At 42.4% G+C, this 20,442-nt stretch overlaps 1 protein-coding gene across 7 annotated transcripts in view; it reads right to left on the reverse strand.

Annotated features, from left to right (window-relative positions):
- Positions 1-20,442, reverse strand: part of ADGB (androglobin) — a 133,174-nt gene that overhangs the window by 21,105 nt on the left and 91,627 nt on the right. For 6 of the 7 annotated variants that reach the window (XM_077350486.1, XM_077350503.1, XM_077350512.1 and 3 more), the window contains 4 exons: positions 20,023-20,207; positions 16,584-16,774; positions 14,302-14,413; positions 5,876-5,947 (listed from right to left, as the gene is read on the reverse strand). In XM_077350486.1, coding sequence (XP_077206601.1) covers positions 5,876-5,947; positions 14,302-14,413; positions 16,584-16,774; positions 20,023-20,207 — 560 coding nt within the window. The remainder of the gene's footprint in view (positions 1-5,875; positions 5,948-14,301; positions 14,414-16,583; positions 16,775-20,022; positions 20,208-20,442) is intronic. The other variant, XM_077350495.1, reaches the window with a different exon arrangement.

The raw sequence follows: 20,442 nt of genomic DNA on the forward strand, positions 1-20,442 counted from the left end.
GCTGGGTAGGTGAGTGGGGGTGTTAATTTAATAGGGTAGGTAGGTGGGTGGGGTATTAATTTTATTGGCTGGGTAGGAGGGTGGAGGTGTTAATTTAATAGGCTAGGTAGGTGGGTGGGGTATTAATTTAATTGGCTGGGTAGGTGGGTGGAGTATTAATTTTATTGGCTGGGTAGGTGGGTGGAGGTGTTAATTGGTTGGGTAGGTGAGTGGGGGTGTTAATTTAATAGGGTAGGTAGGTGGGTAGGGTATTAATTTTATTTGCTGGGTAGGTGGGTGGAGGTGTTAATTTAATAGGCTAGGTAGGTGGGTGGGGTATTAATTTAATTGGCTGGGTAGGTGGGTGGAGTATTATTTTATTGGCTGGGTAAGTGGGTGGAGGTGTTAATTTAATAGGTTAGGTAGGTGGGTGGAGGTGTTAATTTTATTGGCTGGATAGGTGAGTGGGGGTGTTAATTTAATAGGCTAGGTAGGTGGGTGGGGTATTAATTTAATTGGCTGGGTAGGTGGGTGGAGGTGTTAGTTTAATAGGCTAGGTAGGTGGGTGGGGTATTAATTTAATTGGCTGGGTAGGTGGGTGGAGGTGTTAATTTAATAGGCTAGGTAGGTGGGTGGAGGTGTTAATTTTATTGGTTGGGTAGGTGAGTGGGGGTGTTAATTTAATAGGCTAGGTAGGTAGGTGGGGTATTAATTTAATTGGCTGGGTAGGTGGGTGGAGGTATTAATTTAATAGGCTAGGTAGGTGAGTGGGGTATTAATTTTATTGGCTGGGTAGGTGGGTGGAGGTGTTAGTTTAATTTGGGATCACTCAGATGTGGGTTGGTAGTTGATGAATGGATTGGGGCTAATCTCTTTCCCTCTCCCCCCCTTTTTGATTATAGAATGTTATTCCTCTCCTTCTTGGTTGAGATAGCTCAGTTGATGGTAGTTAACTGTTTTTGGTGGTAAGGTGTTAATTTTATTTGGGATGAGTCAGAATTAATTAATTGTATTGGTTTGGGATGGATCAGTTGGTGCCAATTTATTACTTTGGCTGGGTAGGGGTATTGATTTAGTTGGCTGGGTAGGTGAGTGGAGGTGTTAATTTAATTGGCTGGGTAGGTGAGTGGAGGTGTTAGTTTAATTTGGGCTCAATCAATGTGGGTTGGTAGTTGATGAATGAATTGGGGTTAATCTCTTTCCCTTCCTCCCCTTTTTTGAATATAAGATGTTATCTCCCTCCTTCCCTCCCCCTTTCCCCCCCCCTTTTTCTCCCCCCCCTCCTGTCTCCTCCCTTCTTTCCTCTGGCTTTTTTCCTTCTCCCCCCTTTTTCCTGTGCACATCACAGTGTTCCCGCCTGATTTCCCCCCTCCCAGTTGCTGGTAGTTTAGTTGGTGTCTTCCTCTTTTTCTCACTCTCTCTCCCTCCCCTCCCCTCCTCCCCTCTGTCTTCTGGGTGTACAGTTTTTCCCCACTTGATTTATTCCCGCCCGATTTGTTCCCGCTCAATTCTAGCAGTTCGTTGGTGTCCCTTCCCTCTTCTTGGAGCAAGTTATGTCTGTTTGTGACCTTCTCCCTCCCCCTCCCTCGCTTGATTTTCTTCCCGCCCAGTTTATTCCCGCTCAATTTCTAGTATTTCACTTGACAACCCTTCCCCCCTCTGGGAACAATTATGTCTGTTTGTGGCTTTCTCCCTCCCCCACGTAGAGATATTATTCCCACTCAGAGTCTCTAATAGCCTGTTTGACATTCCCCCCCCCCTTTTAGGAATAAATTCAATTAACGTCCATTTGTGTATTCCTCCCTCTTCCTTATAGGTAGATTAGATTAATGTTTGTAATTTCCTCCCTTATAGAGAGAAGCCCCCCCAATTTCCTCCCTTATAGAGAGAAGCCCCCCCCAATTTCCTCCCTTATAGAGAGAAGCCCCCCCCCAAGGGTTCCGTACTTCACTTTTCTTCTTTGTTTGACTATGTGAGTGTTCCTTTCTTTTTTCCTTTTTCCTCTCCTTACTCACACACCGAGCGGCTGGAGTAAGGGTCTGCGGTGCTGGGATGGTGGGCAGCTGCAGCAGAGTCCAGTGATGGTGGGCAAGTTTTTGCCGATGGGTCCAGGCACGGGTGGTGAGCGCGGCGCGGTACTGGCGGAGCAGCTCCAGAGAAAGATCGGCTCTGTTCAGCGGCCGCTGTAGGCGCACGTGGAGTGTGACGGCCTCCAGTTGCTAGCGTGGCGCAGGCGGCGGCAGCTACGGCTATGGGTGGCAGGTGCGGCGCGGCGGCAAGCTGTGGTGGCGGCAAGCTGTGGCGGTCTCGGCTCTGTTCGGGCGGTGGCCGCGGGTGGCGGGTGCGGGCGGTTGTCGCAGGCACTGGCCGAGGCTCCGAGGCTCCGGTTTTGTTTGGGCAGCTGTGGAAGGGTCCCTTGCAGCGGGCGGTCTTTGCTTTCGCGCTGACAGGCTGCTTTGGGTGATCGGCTCCTTCTAGCTGCTTCAGTGATCTTTGGGTGCTTCCGGCCGTGGAGCAGCTCAGGGCTAGTGGGCTGCCAGTGGCTGTTGCCCAGCTGTTGCTGTTTCTTTTCCTCTGTTTTATTTTAGCTGATTTAGTTGATTTCCTTACCGTTTCTGTCTTTCTTTGTTGTTTTTTCTTACTTGTTCTTGCTTCTTGCTTCTGTTTGTGGAGATTTTGGGTTTAGTTCTGTTGCTTTCCCTCGGATTTTTGTGGCTAAGTTGGTGGGGTTCTTCTTATTTTATTTTATTTTTTGTCTGATCAATTTGGGTGCTTTTTTTGGCGGCTATTCTTGGGCTGGGCCTGTTTAGTTTCGGGAGCAGTCTGATTTCATGACTGCTCCGGCCGCCATCTTCTCCAGCAAAACAATTTATACTTGACCCATTCTAAGAGCCATCCTGACAGGTATATTTTCAGATTTAAGTTGAAAGCTTAACATTAAACATTTTCTACAGGTCAGTGTAGTCTTTGGTCCTAGAACAATACACTAATAGAAGAAAGAAAAAATAAGGGGGGAGAACCCCATTTTATATTTCCAACACTAATTATTATATTACCTATATGCCTACAAAGGAAAAGAAACAAGAAACAAGAGAGAAAGAGACACTGCTTTCCCTTTTTCATAAAAATAGAAATATAGAATACAGTATAACATTAAACATAAAACAATATGAGCTTTCGGTCTTCTTAAGGGGGTCTCATCTCGAGGCTTGCTACATCTTGTCGTTCCCGTAGACTTATATTCTGTCCCATTGGCCTTTGGCGTAGAAAGTGCAGTTGTACTCTTTCCCGCAGAATATGCATCGATAAATCTTGAGGCCGTTGCACCTCCTGGACTCCAGTATCAATACAATTTTTTCCCCAAAGAGCTCCTTTAAATCGGTTACTTTCACTGCAGATCCATATTTCTTTTGATTGATTTTTGTACACTGTTGCTTTGAGATGGCTGTATGTCTTTTTAAAAAGGGTGTCCTTATCTGGGCTGCAGAACTCCGGCATCCCATTTTCCGTCTCCAGAATTTCAGATTTCTCTTCTACTGTTGGTTTTCCACCTTGTTTAGAGCTGTCATCAGCCACTGTTATTGATCCATCATTCCTGTTAAAGACTTCTTCCTTGGCATCTTGGATCTTCTTGAAGATATGAATTTCAGGTTTCTCTTCTGCTGTTGGTTAACACCCAGACTCTTGATGGTGGTCAGAAGTGTTAAACTGAGCCCCTCAAGAGTCGGGAGTCGCACTGTATTACTCTCAGCATGTCAACCCAACCACAAGACCTCCATCTGAGCTGGATTTAACTTCAGCTGACTCCACTTGAGCCAATCCACCACAACCTCCAAGGCACCCAACCAAAGCATCTGGGGATGTTGACAGATGGCCATCCATCAACAGAAATAGCTGGGCTTCATTCTGGACCAGCCAGGTAAGGGAGCACATATAGATGTTAAATATCAGGGAGAGAGGAGCTCCCTGCAGAACCCCACATATCAGGTTCTGACACTGGAAGGTTCTCTCCCCAAGTTCCACCCTCTATCCCTGATTTCAGAGAAAGGAACGCAGCCATTTCAACATTGCCTTGAACTTTTACTTTAGTTAGGCAGTGGGTTAGACGCCCATGGTCAAACATTGCAGTCAGGAGCCGATCTATCTCGATCACGCTTTCTCTGGAGATCATCCATGAGGGTGACCAGAGCCATCTTCACCCTGTGGCCAAGTTGGAAGCCCAATTGGAATGGGTCAGATGCCAAGCACCGGCTAACTGAATACCCAGAACTAGGTACAAATGTTTCAGAGAAACAGAACCGAGGACAGCTTGCTTGAAGGATGCAACTGCTCTGGCTCATATGCTGGCAGCTTAGTGATGCCAGGTGGCTGCTCAGCAGAACTCAGGACAAGGAACTGCTCTACTGAAGGTGGAGGATGTAGACACCATCCAGTATAGTGAATTCCTTGGAAATCATCTACAGCCAGCTCATAATACAGCTGTACCACTGTTTTTGCTTCTTAGGGTCCAAGTAACAAAAGAAGAGGCATGTATTTCATCAAAAGGCTAACATTTTGAAAATACAAAAGGAAATAACTAATGTCCAAAAATGCAGCCCCTGTTCTGCATATAAGGAATGTAATAGGGGAAAAAAGGAAAGATAAGATCCTGATGGAGTAGTAGATATCCTGATATCACCTTGGGCAATAAGGAAATGTTCAGATTGATATCGATTAGATATTGTGTCCCAGTGGGCTATTTTGTTTCATTGTATCTGAAGAAGTGTGCATACACACAAAAGCTTATACTTTGAATAAAACCTTATTGGTCTTGGTGGAAGAGTGACATTTTGCAGGACCTACAGAACCTTGACAGTTCTGTCAGAGTCCAGATCTCAGCTGGCAGACCATAGTCTTAACTAGACGCACTTTTGTTGGCAGGATGATGTCTCTGCTTTTTAGGATGCTGTCTAGATTTGCCATAGCTTTCGTCCCTAGGAGCCAGCGTCTTTTAATTTCCTTGCTGCAGTCCCTATCTGCAGTGATCTTGGAGCCCAGGAAAATGAAATCTGTCACTACCTCCATGTCTTCCCCATCTATTTGCCAGGAATTGAGAGGGCCGGATGCCATGATCTGAGTCAAAAAAACATTTCCTGAAGTCTCCAGAAGTTTTCTCCCAGAGTCTTCCTAGTACTTGACCTGACTCCCCCCCCTTCACATTCTCTGTCCAGAGATAAAAACCTTTTTAAAACACAAATTGAAAACATATCTTCAAACAGCATAAAAGTGGTACTTCCACATTCACTGGAGCACTTTCTGGGTGTTATGTAGATGTTGCTGTATTGATGAATATTTAAATAAACCATAACAAAACAGCTTATTTAAATAAACCCTATCAAATTGATCCAATAGGTCACAAGCCAGATAACCTGGAACATTTACACTCTGATTCTACATGGATGAATTAGCTCAAACCAGATGCTCCTTAACTCCTCTTTGCTCCCCCCAGAAGTTAGTTTGAAGGTTGATATGAAACATTTTTTAATGCACACCCCTAATTCTGTTGTAACTGCCACAGGGATCTGATAGGACAGAGCAGAGGACTGCAAATGTTCTCCATAACTTGGCATGGCTCACCTACCTTTTTCCTTAGTGCTATGTTGTTGGTGCTGTAATGCTTCACTGCTAGGACTCCCTGGCAAGCAATCCTAAAGATGTAAGGCTCCCAGTTTGCTCTTGCACTTATTGAGTGTGAGAGAGCGTATCTGTTTCAAATGGGTGTATGATTCAACTATTGTGTTGACTGAATAAGGGATGGGAATTAAAGGCAACTGAATAAGGGTAGATGAGTTTCTTGGCCTCCTTAAGTGGCAAAGAAAGTTGGTTAGAGTGCCTAACTCACACTTGGCTCCCTTACCTTTTTCTCGTTGCTTTGCTGCTGCTGTGACGCTTCGGCGGTGGCCATCCCTCACGTTTGCAGACCTCAGTGCTTAGGAATTAGGTGCCAGTGCGTATGATCAGTTAAACAAACAAATAAACAAACTGGAAATATCAGGCATAAATGCTTTACACACAGGTAATACATTTATTAAGGGGCTGAACCCCCCACCCTCGCAAACATCCCATGAATCTAAACCAGTGGGTGGAAGTCCTTACATGGGCTGGAACCAGCACAGGAGTCACCAGTGGAGACAAGGATGAAACACAGTGTAAGGTGAACTACTTTTTAAAATGTGGATGCATGTGAGATGGATATATAAAACATATTAATAATTGAACTGTGCCTTGCAGGTCAGATGCAACTACTAATGAGGAAATTTCTCTTAGGCATCATGAGATAATACAAAGATAAAGACAACAACGGGTGGTACAATAAAGTTTTATGGAGAGACAGATGTCATCTTTTGGCTGTTGCCTTTGTGTATCTGGTGATCAAACGTACTAACAGAGATACTTTCATGTTTAGAAAATAGTTTTTTCCCCCTAAAAATGATTAGATCAAAATAATAATATTATTAAGAAGGGTAATCAGAAGTGGAGAAAATGCAGATGGGAAAAGAGTAAAGCATCCCCTTTACTACTTCTTTGCTTCATCATTTCTTCCTCTTGGGTCTCTAATAAATGTATTGAGATATAACGATCACTCCTGTAAATAAAACACAGCCTACAAAGAATGTTTTTCCATTCAGAAAATGAAAGAGTAGGTGCTTCAGCTAGTAGTAGACAGAGTGCTAGACTTTAACTGGTGAGACCTCAGTTCAAATCCTTGCTTGGCCACTAAGTTCAGTGAGTGACCTTGTAGTGGTCACTAACCTTCAGGACTCAATTGTACAGGATCCTTGAGCAGTGTCTAAGTCTACAGGAAGAATTTGTATCAAATATGTGGCTTAAGTTTCCCACTGAGAGCTCAATTTTCATGTGCATCGGGGCTCGATTCACATAATGGCCATGAGGCACCTGGAATTTAGGTTCTTATTCTAATCCAATTCACAGGCTCTGAACTACTTGAAGGAAAGCTGGGATTGATTATTGATTTAATTTTTATTTCTGTTCTCATTTGTAGAAATGATTTTTTATTGTGTTACATATTATTATTTAGGTAGACATTTGCAGTACTTTTTATGGAGTGGGAAAAAAACCACTGGTCCTTGATTATTCATAAGAAGTATGCATAGTAGATGTGAGTGAGTTTGTGATAAAAAGTAACTGTTCCTTTAGGCTTTTATGGTATGGTTATTCATGGGATACAGTGGACCTTACCAACAAGCATGGAATTTGTAATGCATTTTGAGCTACATATTCCTACAAATATTACTGACTTGAGTTTTATCCGTTATGGTTGGCTTGCTATAAGATTTTGGATTCTAGATTACATATGTTTCTTTGGATTAGCATAGCTAGCTTCCAAGCATGATCTTGTACCCCAGTATTGCCTCCTCAACCAGTACATTTGTAAGAACCCCTCCCCTTAATTCTCCCTTTTCTCTTCCATCCAAAGGAAACTTACAACTGAATGAAGGTTTGAGGACAAGTTAGAGAACGCGCCACATTCCTCCTCGCCATTCTCTTCACAATTGTCCTTATATTGCTCCAGGTTAAGAGTAAGTGGAAGGCCTTCTTGATTTCCACTCACCACACTGCTCTTGCTCTCCTTTCCTTCCTTCAATTCCCTTGCCCTGCTTCTTATTAAAAACCAGCACTCAGAGATGGAATTCCACAGGATTTCCGATTATTAGCTGTTTTCTCCCTGCAAACCTCCCCCCGCCCCCCGGCAAGGATGAAGATATATACAGGACATTCTGCCGGAAAATGACAAGCTGCTTCTATGTACCAGTATAGTTTACTGTAAAGTACCAGAAATTTACAGTGTTCATGAAAGATGGAGTATAAAGTTTATGATTCTGAGAAAATAAATTCTATGGTATCGTTACTTCCACTCTCTTTTTGTAGTCACATGCTATGCTGGATAGCAGTTTCATACAGTGATATGATGCAGTTGGTCCAATTCTTTCCCCAAAAGTAGATGGCTACTTTCAGTTGCATAAAATGGGGAAGGGTTTTCTAAGAAAGCAACTTTAGTTGTCAATTGTCCTCCTGTATTTTATCTAATTCCCTTTCATGATCCAACTAAGTCCCTCGCTCCCAGATAGATTAATAGCCCTTTGCTGGATGGGGGGAGGGGGGTGGGTTATATATTTATTATCCGCTGTGATATTGTGTTTTAATTACGTTTTAATGGGTTTTTATGACATTTTATTGTTCTTATGAATCTTTGTAAACCGCTGCGAGACTTTTGAGAACGGCGGTATATAAATATAAATATAAAAATAAATAAATAAAAAAGTGAAACCATTCCTAGGCCTACTTCCTTGCCCAGTACTTTCCCCAGTATCAGCCATCCAAGCACAGGTCCTCCGACTCACATAGCTTCTGGTGATCAGCTACTTAGACACCAGTGAGCGTTTCAATTATGGGCAAAATTTTACAGAGCATTGAAGAAACTGGGAATGAAGATTTGTTGCCCAATTGGACAGGATTTGTATCAGGGGTGATATCTAGGATTGGATGCTTTAGGATGCTATGGCCTGATCCTGCGTTGATGGCCTGTATGGCTCCTTCCAACTGTATGATTCTATGATGGGGATACATTTAATTTTAGCCTAGATGACACCCTGTGTCTGCAAAAGCTTCAGACTTAGTTAATATAATCTGGTAGTAATTGCTTATTGTTCACTGTGTGGTTAATTAGCAAAGGAATTGAGTAGGTCCATCAGTTTGCTCCATCAGTTTGGGCCAGTCATTCATATCCTGAGGAGACATCTCTTTTGGCATCTTTCCACTGCTTGCTTTGGCTTTCTTTGGATGTAGATTTTTGGGTATAGGGGGAATACAATTTTGTTGGCAAACACTCTAACTGGGTATAGCCCTACTTCCTAAGCTAGATTTGGAATGCAGAATTCGTGATGGTATGCTTGGGGAACTGAAAGAACGATTTTTTTTTTGCATAATACAAATATTTGATGGTATCTATTTCTAGGAGGTCTATTGAAGTAGTGGTCCACAACCTTTGTTAGGCTGCGGACCGCTGCGCCAGGGTGTGGGGAGAGGGTGACCCGGGGCCCCGCGCATGCGCGCCAGCCCCGGACGCAAACGTGCACGCGCAGCAAGTCTGCGCATGCGCGTTTGCACTGCCGGCATGCCGGCAGCCGCGGCTCCCTCTTCCCGGCCCTCCAGGCCGCAAGGAAGCTTGCGGCCTGGCAAGCTTCTCTTCCCGCCCCTTCCCAAAAGCAAGAGGCTTGCCGGGCCGCAAGCTGATCGGCCGCTTCAGCGATCAGCTGGCGATCAGCTGGCGAGCTTCTCGCTGGGGGGGGCGGGAAGAGGGAGTCACGGCCCAGCGCCGAGGCCTTCACGGCCCGGCACTGGGCCGCAGCCCGGGGGTTGGGGACCACTGTATTGAAGCATGATTCATCCTTAATAAGATCCTCAGGTAATTGATAATCTGGCATTTTGAGTTCCAGGGTAGAAGCAGCCCCCTATAATGGAAGATGGAGAGGCAAACTTTGTGCAGCTGCAAAATTAAGTTCTGTGATTGGTTGCTACATAAGGGAAGGCATTTCTACAGATTATCTCTACCACCTGCAGGCCAACATGCAGGACCCCTTACCATTGCTAAGAATTTCACAATCCTCAGAAGGGTTCTGGGGGACCCTGATGGGTGCAGCTGGAAGACTGAAAACATTCTGTTAGCTCATGGCTCTTTGGATCCATCCACTATCTAGATATTTAACCTTGTCTCTGGTATAGTTTCACTGATCCACTATATTCCCTTGCATAATAATCTAAGTAAAGCAATTTTACTAGAGCAAGAAGTCACATATTACGCATACACAAAAGTTGTGCTGTCTATCATTTACCCTCTTTTACTGGCATAGCTGAACAAATTTTGTCCTTTCAAGAAATTAGTTTCAAAATCCCTATATTTCCCTCCTTTTCATCTAATAATGACTACAATAAAAAAACGTGTTCTTATCCTAGTTAATATAAATACTTAAAAGCTACTGTAGATGGCAATGTTGTCTTATGCTACCAAATTTCAAGATGAATACTGATGGTTCATAGCAGAAATTTGCCATTTCGGGAGTGTTTGAGTTCCTTCCAACAGCCTCTTTCTGAAAAATTACAGTTTTCCCAAACACATTGTATTGGTGCTTTATTTATGAATACTCCAGAAGAATTTCTTTAAGAAAAGACGTATGTGCTTGTGCATAACAAGTTTTATTTGTAAATATTTGAACCATATTTTAAATGGTTTATTTCTTACAGCTCTAAGGTATGGGAAATTTTACTATCAGTTTATGTTATAAAATATAATTTGTAATGTGTATTCTAAACTTAACCTGAAATTTCAAACATACAGATGGTTTTAAATCTAAAGGATGTAAAATTCTTTATTAACCAGGGAATTCAGTTAGGTGTGCAGTTACTAGATGAGTATTAGAATCTTCCTATCCACAAACATAAAAACAAGTATGCATAACTAGCTAATTGACTGGGAGAGACCCCAATAAAATAGGTCACAGGAAATTCAGGGCATTGTATCCTATCATATCACCAACATCTTCTTACTATGAGTATACATCCTTATGAGTATACATCCCTATGAGTATACATCCTGTGTCTTAAAAACAAATATTAAGCTGTCTCAGGCCACTTCTGAGGAAACTACAGCAGGAATCTTCTGCAAATCCATGAGCTGAAATAAATGTAACTGAAAAGGTGTTTTCAGGGCAAAGCTTTATTAATAGACTTTCCCACAGCAGTAACTGTATTATTTCGCAATAAATGTAACTAAGAGTATCTTATCTCTTCTTTTAATAGAACAACCAAAACGGCCTCCAGATTAAAACCGTTTTCAAGTGAGTTTTCATCAGTGGTTGTTTTTCAACCTAAAGTTTGCTAGTGAAGTCCTTAGCAAACATTACGTTGAAAAACAATAACTGATGAAAACTCACTTGAAAACGGTTTTAATCTGGAGGCCGTTTTGGTTCTTCTATTAAAAGAAGAGATAAGACACTTTTAGTTACATTTATTGTGAAATTGTTTATTATAGCCTAGGGTAGGTTCTTTCTTCTATTATACTCATTTCGAACCGTCCTTTTTTTGTGGTGTACTCGTAACTGTATTATTTGCCATAAGACAGTATCAAAGGTGTAGTTAATCTGTACAAAAATAGTTGTGGTGGCAGAATATATCTTTCAGTGGCTTTGGTTTACTCTCAGAAAAGTTTGAGTTGCACCTAACCATGGATAACAATTAAGGTAAGATTTATGATCTCCACAGGTTGCAACTAGGTCTCCCAAGTATTTTAAAATTACATGTTCCCCTCAAAACTTATGCATGGTACCTACATTGGACACGTACCACATCATGTGAGGGAAAGGAGCTTCAGCTTTTCTCCCCTTGCCATTTGCCTGACCAGAAATTATCTGGAGGAGGGATACATTTTATCCTACAGAGCTTTACTAGAAGGACAAATATTATCCTCCAGGGGGACTGAACGTCAGAAAAACAGGATGAGGAACTGCTGAAGCCCTTCTTACAACATGCCGTGGCCCCTACCTGATCTGGGCAGCATGCATGTAGGAACAGAAGAAAATCTGAAACTCATGTTAAACTTGAAGATGGCATGGAAAAGCCAGATTCATAACCAGCGTAGACCATAACAGATGAATCTCTAGGTTTGAATCTTGGCTTGGACAATGAAGCAAATTGTGTGGTCTACAAACAGCTACTCTCCTTCAGCCTAGCGTACTTCACACTAGTGATGTTGAGAAAACAAGCAATAACCATATTCACATATACTATGTTGACTTGTTTCAGTAGACTGCATCTTGGCATACTACTATAAATGCCCTGGCTCAATTTGATCCAGTGTTGCATTTTTAGGGGGATACTTTCAGATAACCATATAAAAGGATATATCTTATAGTTTCTATTGCCATACAGACTTATTTGAAAAATGATAAAAGATAGTTTTTAAAGATTTTAAAATTATTTCCCTATGCAGAACATTTTCCTATTTGCAGAATATGAAATCTGAACCATTCCCAAGAAAGCATTTATAATATTCTAGGGACCAGAAGTGCAGGTAATGTCAAAGTGTAAGTTTGTCTTTCAACACAGTAACAATTATATAATTACAATTCTAATTGTATTATTTTGTAGCTAAAAATCTTTTTTTTCATATTACGATTACAGTTAACTTCTATGATATCTGCTCTAAAGGTATATTATTCAAGGTGGATTTCAAACGTGTAAAACCAAATTAACAAAAATAAACATTAAAACAAAAGACAGTATAAGTTCAAATGAAAACAAACACAAACAATGCAGCATCCACATTCCAAATGTTTAGCTAGAGCACTATTCATCCAGTTTAATTTACAAGGAAAACAGCTGCATCATCTTCTTCATTATTGTACATTTGTCTGTGTACAATAGGGATAGCAAATGGGGACCCAAAAGGAACTTCCATGGAGGGGGCACGACCATGTTTTTCCCCTCCTTTCTCTATCACCCCCTTCCCTTTCTCCCCCACTACTTTCCTGTCAATCTACCCGCTCTTTTTCTTCCCCATCCCTTCTACACCAATCTTCCCTTACCTCGTCTCATTCTACTCCCATCCCTTCTCTGACAATCTCCTCTCTTTTTTTCCCCACTGATCTTTCTTTTTAGGACCCCCTCTGGCAGAATCCCTCCTCTGGCTAGGCCAGAGCTTGGATTGCTGGCCAGGGCTTAGCTGTGCTGCAGCTGCCCTTTTGAACCCTGCCTTGATTTCGCCTTGGGCCACTGCTGCTGCCCTTGCTCTGAGATCCACAGCAGAAGAGCCCTGAGGAACAAGTGTATCAGTGACAGGTCCTCAGAAGCCATCCTTGATTATTAGATATACGCTGTTATACTTACCGTGTAGAAAAATATGTACTTACTAGTAAAAAAGCCAGCTGTACAGCGGGGTCTAGTGCCCCCCCCTGCCGCAGGGTGGGCAGGGCAGAGAGGGTGCAGGCAGCTGTGTCCTGGGAAGCCCTCACGTCGCCCCTGCAAGGCAGCGTGTTTCCCAGGGCAAGTGGGAAGTGAAACCACGCCCCTCCCGCAAGCTCTGCAAGGCGGAATGTTTCCCAGGGCAAGGGAGAAGGGCAGTCACCCCCCCCCCTCACCCCAGCTGCTCCCCTTGCCCTGGGAATCACTCAGGCCACCTCCCCAGGACACTTACCACTGGGTTTACCACTGGGCTGGGGTGGCCAGGAGCGCAATGGCAGCAAGTTCACTACAGTGTTCGTGGTTGGGCTGGGGGTGGGGGGGGCGAGTCCTGTCTGGATTGCAGCTCAATTGGGAGGTGCTTTGCACCTCCCAATTGGGCCAAAGTCTGGGAGGCAGGGCCAATGTCTGGACAGGCCCCGCCCACTCTCTGCCCACCTTACCCTTTTATTTATACAAAAATATTTGCACAAAAAAAATCACAAATCTATGTGCAAGGATTAATTAATCTTTTCTGCTTTTCTATCTCTGTAGCAGCCTGGGAAAGTTGTAGGGACAAGTCTGAAGTAATAGTTACAGGGACCAGTAAGGTACAGTGGGGAGGAGTAGGAGCTATAATCACTCCTTCTCCCTATGAGCAAAGCCGTATTAGGCAAGAAGGATGATTGTAGCTCATTCCCCCGTGTCACTACAGTCCATGGACTCAGATTACACAGGTCCCACAATCTGAGGAATTAAAAATGGCTGCTGGGAGAGGGAAAGGCAGGGGAGATCCAAAAGTGTCTTCTGTTGCTGGATCAGTGGATCCAACTTATTGATGATGATTCTAATATCCCATTGTAAACTTATGCAAGAATGGTTTACTGGATTTCATACTGAGCCCAGGGATAATCTGACCCCTGCAAACACCTTTTCAGATGATGTAAAAAAATGGCAACATATCTTAGGATCCAGCCCGTTGGTCCCAATTCAGAGAAAGCTGCACCTGAATCCCAAGGAAATCAGTAGCATGGTAGCTGAAGAAAACCTAAGTACCACAATTTCAATGGGACTTAAGCACAATCAACTTTTTGGATTTAAATTATTTTATTTGACTAGCATTGAACTGAAATGATACCTTCCTTATCATCACAGTATCAATTTGCATATTGCCATTGGAGTTCTAAAGCTGCAATCATGTGGATAGGTACCACTGAACAAAGTGGGGCTTATATCTCAGTAAACCTGCATAGGAGGTCAAGTAAACCTCTACATGTTTCCATTTAAACCCTTTTATTTGCTTTAAACATGCAACACAAGATTACTTACCTTTAATTTCATTTTTTTCTAATTCTCTCAATGATTGCACAAATGTCAGTTGACTTTCAGTAAGTGGCCAGCTGTTATACAACACCTGAGCTTGTATGATATACTTGTGAGGCTGTTAAAATTGAAATACAAAACATTACTATTTTATAATCATCACAGGCCATTATCCCAAGTCTTATTAAGAACATGTTTTAACTTTCACCCTCTTTATTTCTATCACTTTGGCTTAGAAGAGGCAAAGAAAGAAGGTGGGATGAAAGAACACGAGGAACAGGTTAAAAACTTCACTGCACAAAGGCTGTCCCCTGCTGGTGAGAGAAAGTAACAGAGAATCAAAAATAAAAAAACATCAACTTGCCATTCAGGTATTGTCAGCTCATCAGACTTGTAAAATTGCAGTATAGCATCATTGTCATAGTATTGACTAGGATTTGTAAGACTCAGTTTCTAAGCCCCACTCTGCCATGAAAGCTTGCAGGGTGACCTTGTGCCAGTCACATATGACCTCACAGTGTTGTTGTAAGGATAAAATGGAGAAGAGAATGACTTTGTTGTGGAATGTTGGGGAGACAGGTGGAGTAAGTAAATAGAAGAGTATGTAAATAAATTCTGATAAAAAACCTTCAAAACTCAACCTCATTTGTAAACTCAAATTTTATGCAACACATTTCAAAAAACTTTTGCTGTTGTTAAGTGTAAATTCTAAATTTAATTTTGTTAAACTCTTGCAAACCTTAGCTTTAGCTACATAACCCAATCTTGGCATGATTCGTGGAATATGAAATAGCAGAGTAAAGATACAATAATTATTTGATCATCAGACCTGAGATTTTTTCTGCTCTGACAGAGTTGACCTTGTACAAAATAAATTCAATGTATGTTTTAATTTATGCAATTACTAGTCCTATCAACCCAAACCAGGGCTTACTCAATATGCTTAAACAAGCATTAAACCCATTGTGTGCAAAATACAATTGGCTCAAGGTAGTGGGTGGTGTGAAGGGCTACTCATCCAGGTGGGACACAGTTGTGCCACTCTGCCCCTGCCTTGGCCTGCAAGCCATCCTTTCCCTCTGCCATCACTGCTCAACTCCAGACTATAAAGATCAGCTCCCCATGTGAAAATGGCTGCTGGGGGGGGGGGAGAGACAATGAGGCAATATACCCTTCTGAGACCCCATCTCCAAATCTCGGTATTTCCAGCCCTGTGGTTGCCAGCCTCCAGGTGGGCTCCAAAATATGACCAGTTGAACCCATAAGGCTGGAGATGAAGAACAGTCATGACAACAAAGCTGTACAATAAAATCCTATTTAATTCCAAAAGTCTCAATTTCGCGCATGTGCGCATGTGCGGTCTGTCTGCGCATGCGATTTTGCACCATGCGTGGCCGCAAATGCGCATTCTCAGACCTGCCACGCATGTGCAAAAACTGCCACGCATGCGCGGACCTGCCGTGCATGCGCGTTTGTGCTGCACGGCCCTGCTTCCCTCTCCCCTCCTCCCACAAAAAGATCCTTGCCGGGCCACAAGCTAATTGGCCGCTTTGGCGGCCGATTTGCTTGCGGCCTGGGAAGTTTCTTACTGCGGGGGGGGGGGGGGAGAGGGAGCCAGCATTAAAAAGTTGCACAATGCCAAGATTAAAAAGTTGCACAACTTTGGCCTTTTCTTTGAGATCCTGTTCTATGGATGGAGGGTGGGGGTGAAGGGGATGATCAGGGCTGGAGTATTTGCATTTGGAAGGGGATGAGAGTCTGTTTGTCACCTCTGTTTGTCCCATTCTCTATCTCTGTCACACAAACACACAGAGGAATGGTGAAGTTTGGCTTGTGACTAAGGCCTTTGTTTCAGAGGTGTTAGCAGCCTTTTCTTTGTTCAACAGTGAACAGCTTGTTTTGGAATGTTCAGGGCAACTCCGTTTCTGGCTGCAGGGCATATTGGTTAACAGGTGAGCAGTCAGTATATCAGCCCTCAATCAAAAGTAGAGAAAAAAGTACTGTAAACAAAGGATAATTAAATGCAAAGAGAGGTGGGGACCTGAATGTTTAATAATTCAGAAAAAGATATTTCACCTGCCAAAATTCTGTCTTGAACACAACTGCTTTGCATAGCGTCACCATATGCAAAAAAGAGGGATGAACTTCCACACAGTTTTGCAAACAATGATGTGTCTGCAAGCTCTCAGACTGATTTCTTAAGTCATTTTACACAGCAGCTTGTAAAACTGTAGTGTTTCCCCCATACTTTTTCAAAACCATTCAACAGAACTGTTTAAATCTATCACCTGCTGAGATATAGTGTCTTCTATGACAGGCACAAGGGTGACTGCTTCTTCTTCTACTAAAGCTGGTCCTTCCTGTAGAGGTTTGGTTGCAGTCTTGATGTTCTTCTGTCCTGATAAAGTACCTTTTTTCTTAGGAGTTACAACTTCAGGTTCCTTTTTGATGCTGCTTTGAATAACCTGACCCTTACTTGCTGGAAGAGAAATTACAACATCAAAGCCTTTAAGAATTTGATAGGGATTATTCTGGGCAAAACTAAGACTAGAATTTTGTAAGTGAAACTGTTATCTGCCTTTAATATTCTCTTTAAGAACTACCATTTTTTTCACCCATTAGCTTGTTTATCCTGGACCAGAGATTGGACAAATTACACAGTGTTATTGATTCAGTATTCAATGTATCTTTTTTTAACTGGTCAAGGGGTGGGGGAGTCACAAGACTGACAAAAAGTATAAACGAAATTATAGGCCATGGCATGAATGTCTTCTTGAATTGATTTTTTTCTTGCAAGAGGATTAAACTTTAGATGACAGCAAAATTCTTTTACAGGATATTTAGTGCATGATTGTATTGTAGAAAACAGCATCATTATTTTCACCAATTATTGTTCTTTAGAACTTTTCAATCTGAAAATAGTTAGAAGTTTTTTAAAGCTCATCTCCTTTTATCCAGCAGAAACAAAGCTAGGTACAAGACACTGCTTTATAAAATTGTTCCACCATGAAAAAAATGTAGCACTCTTTACAAAACCACTATATTCCACTTAAAGCTATAAAACTTGTTTTGAAGATATATAAGTTGAATTTGTAATTTCACCGTCTCCTTACAAAGCCTATTCCACTGCTGAACTACTCTGATTGTGATCCCCCCCCCAAACTAGCTGGTACCATTCTACACATAGTTTAAAGCCATTACTGCAGGTCCTATCCTCTGCTGCCAACAAGAACTACTCCCTGTCCTCTATGTAACAACCTTTCAAATACTTAAGGAGAGCAATCAGGTCCCCTCTCAACCTCCTCTTCATTCCCAAGACCCTCAGCCTTTCCTCATAGTCCCTAGACCCTCAATCATCCTCATTATTTTCCTATGCACCCTCTCAATTTTCTCCATGTCCTTTTGGAAGTAAGTCCCCCAGAAATGCATATATTACTCCGGGTGCAGTCTGACTAATGCAGTAAATAGGAGAGGATCTTCTGCTTTCTGCATTCCTCTTCAGTTTTTTTGTGAGATATATCAGCAGGCTGGTGTTCTGAAAGGCTGAGTGCCGTAGACCAGACATAGCCCTGGAAAGTTTTTCAGCTGAATCATGTCAACCTTTCTACAGCAGCCACTAACTGATCACTTTGATTAAGTGTCTTAGGTATTCTTTTCCTGGTACATCTGGGAATATATGAAGAAGAATGAGTGCTCCTACACCTTTGCTGACCCCTTCCTTGCCAGTAGGCTGCATTTTTCTTGATGATGTATTTCCAGCTACAAGACAGTCTGAATGACTGGTGAGAATACCTCAGTAGTACTGGTGCTAGTCCTGTAAGTGGTAGCAGCACTGAAGAACAAGGCAAAGAACCAATGGTGAGGTGTCATGCTTGCACCTGCTTCACCTCCTGTTGAGCCGCTGGAGGATGCTCCAGAGGTCATAGTCAACCCAGGTGCACTGCTCGGGCCAATCACATCCTTCATGCCACCTCTAGACCTTGCTATTGAGGATCTGATTGAGGATCAGGGCTGGCCTGATCCTTCAGATGACAAGCAGCCTGGGCCCAGTCAGGCTCCTACTGTGTCCTACCTGCCAACACTCTCAAGATCCAGGGGGAAGACCAGCTCAGAGACTGAACTGCAACAGAGATTTCTGTGGCAGTGTAGGCACTGCCACACAAATCAGACAGCTGTCAGAAGACTGGCCAGGCAGTCAGCATGCTGTCAGTCCTGATGATGCCCAACTGAGGCTTCTTCTTCAGATGAGTACTAGGTCCAGCTGTAAGTCCTTCGGTGACTGGCTTTCTCACCCAGCCAAGTTGTACTTAGGGAGAGGCTTGGTTTAGACGAAATTTCACTTGAATTAATTTCATCCCATTGGTTCTGGTCCATCCCTTCGGGGCAAGAGAACAACTCTGCTCTATCCTCTATATGGCAGCCTTTTAAATACTTGAAGATGGCTATCAGATCCCCTCTCAGTCACCTCCTCTTCAGGTTAAAAAGACCAAGCTCCCCCAACCTTTCTTCATATGTCTTGGTGTCCAAACCCCTCATCATCTTTGTTGCCCTCCTCTGGACATGCTCCAGTTTGTCAACATCCCTCTTCAACTGTGGCATCCAAAACTGAACACAGTACTCCAAGTGAGTCCGAACCAGAGTAGAGTACAGCGATACCATCTCCTCCCATGCATGATCTGGACATGATACTCCACTTGATTTAGCCCAAAATCCCATTTGCCTTTTTAGCCACTGAGTCACACTGCTGACTCATGTTCAATGTATGGTCTACTAAGACTCCTAGATCCTTTTCACCCATGCTACTGCCAAGACAAGTCTCCCCCAACCTATATTGGTATATTTGGTTTTTCCTACCTAAATGTCCCTATTGAATTTCATTTTATTCGGTTTAGATCAGTTCTTGAGCCTTTCATCAACATTTTGTTTACATTTTCTAGTATCGGAAAATTATCAAATTATTAATGTCACACATATTACTCTAGCGCAGGCTTTTTTGATAGCCCTGAGTTTTCTTGATAGCCCTGGAAGGGTTTCCCAAATAGATGGGAGTTGATTCTAGATATATTGTTTAAATTTGTTAAACATTTATCGGGTGATATGACCATATATGGTCATGTTGACCCCTTCCCCCCAAAAATGCCCAATGATGGGCCTGGAAGAGTTGGGAAGGGAGGGGCCCTGGATGGACATGTACACAGTTATGCTTCCCAATCATATTATGCAGGATTGCACCACTTCTGGGGTTTTTCAAAGCCTGAAGAATGTTTCTGGGTTTCTCAAAAGTAATAAAGTTGAGAAAGCTGCTCCAGCTACATAGACATCTCATTACTCACAATGATTTTCAGCAGTAAGCACGACCCAGGAATGGTGCTTATATCATCCTTCAATACATAACCAGCCTGGTGTAGTAGTGGGTGGTATAGCATCTGGGAGACCTAGCTTTGAATCTACAATGGAAGCTTGTTCCAGTCATGCTTGCTCAGCTTCACTTACCTCATAGGAATATTGTGAGGACAGAATAGAGGAGAGGACTGTATGTAAGCACTTTGAGTCTCTATTATGGAAAAGTCTTTTTTAATGAAGACTTTTTGGAGAGCAGCGGTATAAAAATAAATAAACAAACACCGCAGAATTAAAGTTTATAGTATAGACATTATTCCTTGGGCAATATTTTATGCAATAAAATTGTATTATGTAATAATACAACATGCCCTTAATAATACTTACATTGACTACTTAATGGTCTCTCATTCGATATGAAATGAAATGCAGGTATAACAGCATGGCCCTTCCCAATGGTGCTCACAATTTCTTCCTCAGAGTCTAGAATTTGGAGTTTAATTATTACATCTGATTTAGAGGTCTGTACTTGAACAGTAGCAATAAGTGGTACTGTTGCTTTTACAGCATACCTATAGTGGAGAAAATTTCAGAACAGAGAGTAAAGTAAGATAAAAATATCAGCTACTAAAATCATTGCTGTTTAAGAAAGTATACTATAATATAAGCAGCAGGTCAGTAAACTCACAGATGGAAGTGATAAAATTAGTTGTAGATATGAACACTGCCAAATTCATCAGCATTAAACAAATTAAAATTCTAATATTTACCTAATCATAACGGAACTTATTACTGTTCTTAAGAATG

The sequence above is a fragment of the Paroedura picta genome, chromosome 1 (genome assembly GCF_049243985.1).
Source record: "Paroedura picta isolate Pp20150507F chromosome 1, Ppicta_v3.0, whole genome shotgun sequence".
NCBI lineage: Eukaryota > Metazoa > Chordata > Lepidosauria > Squamata > Gekkonidae > Paroedura > Paroedura picta.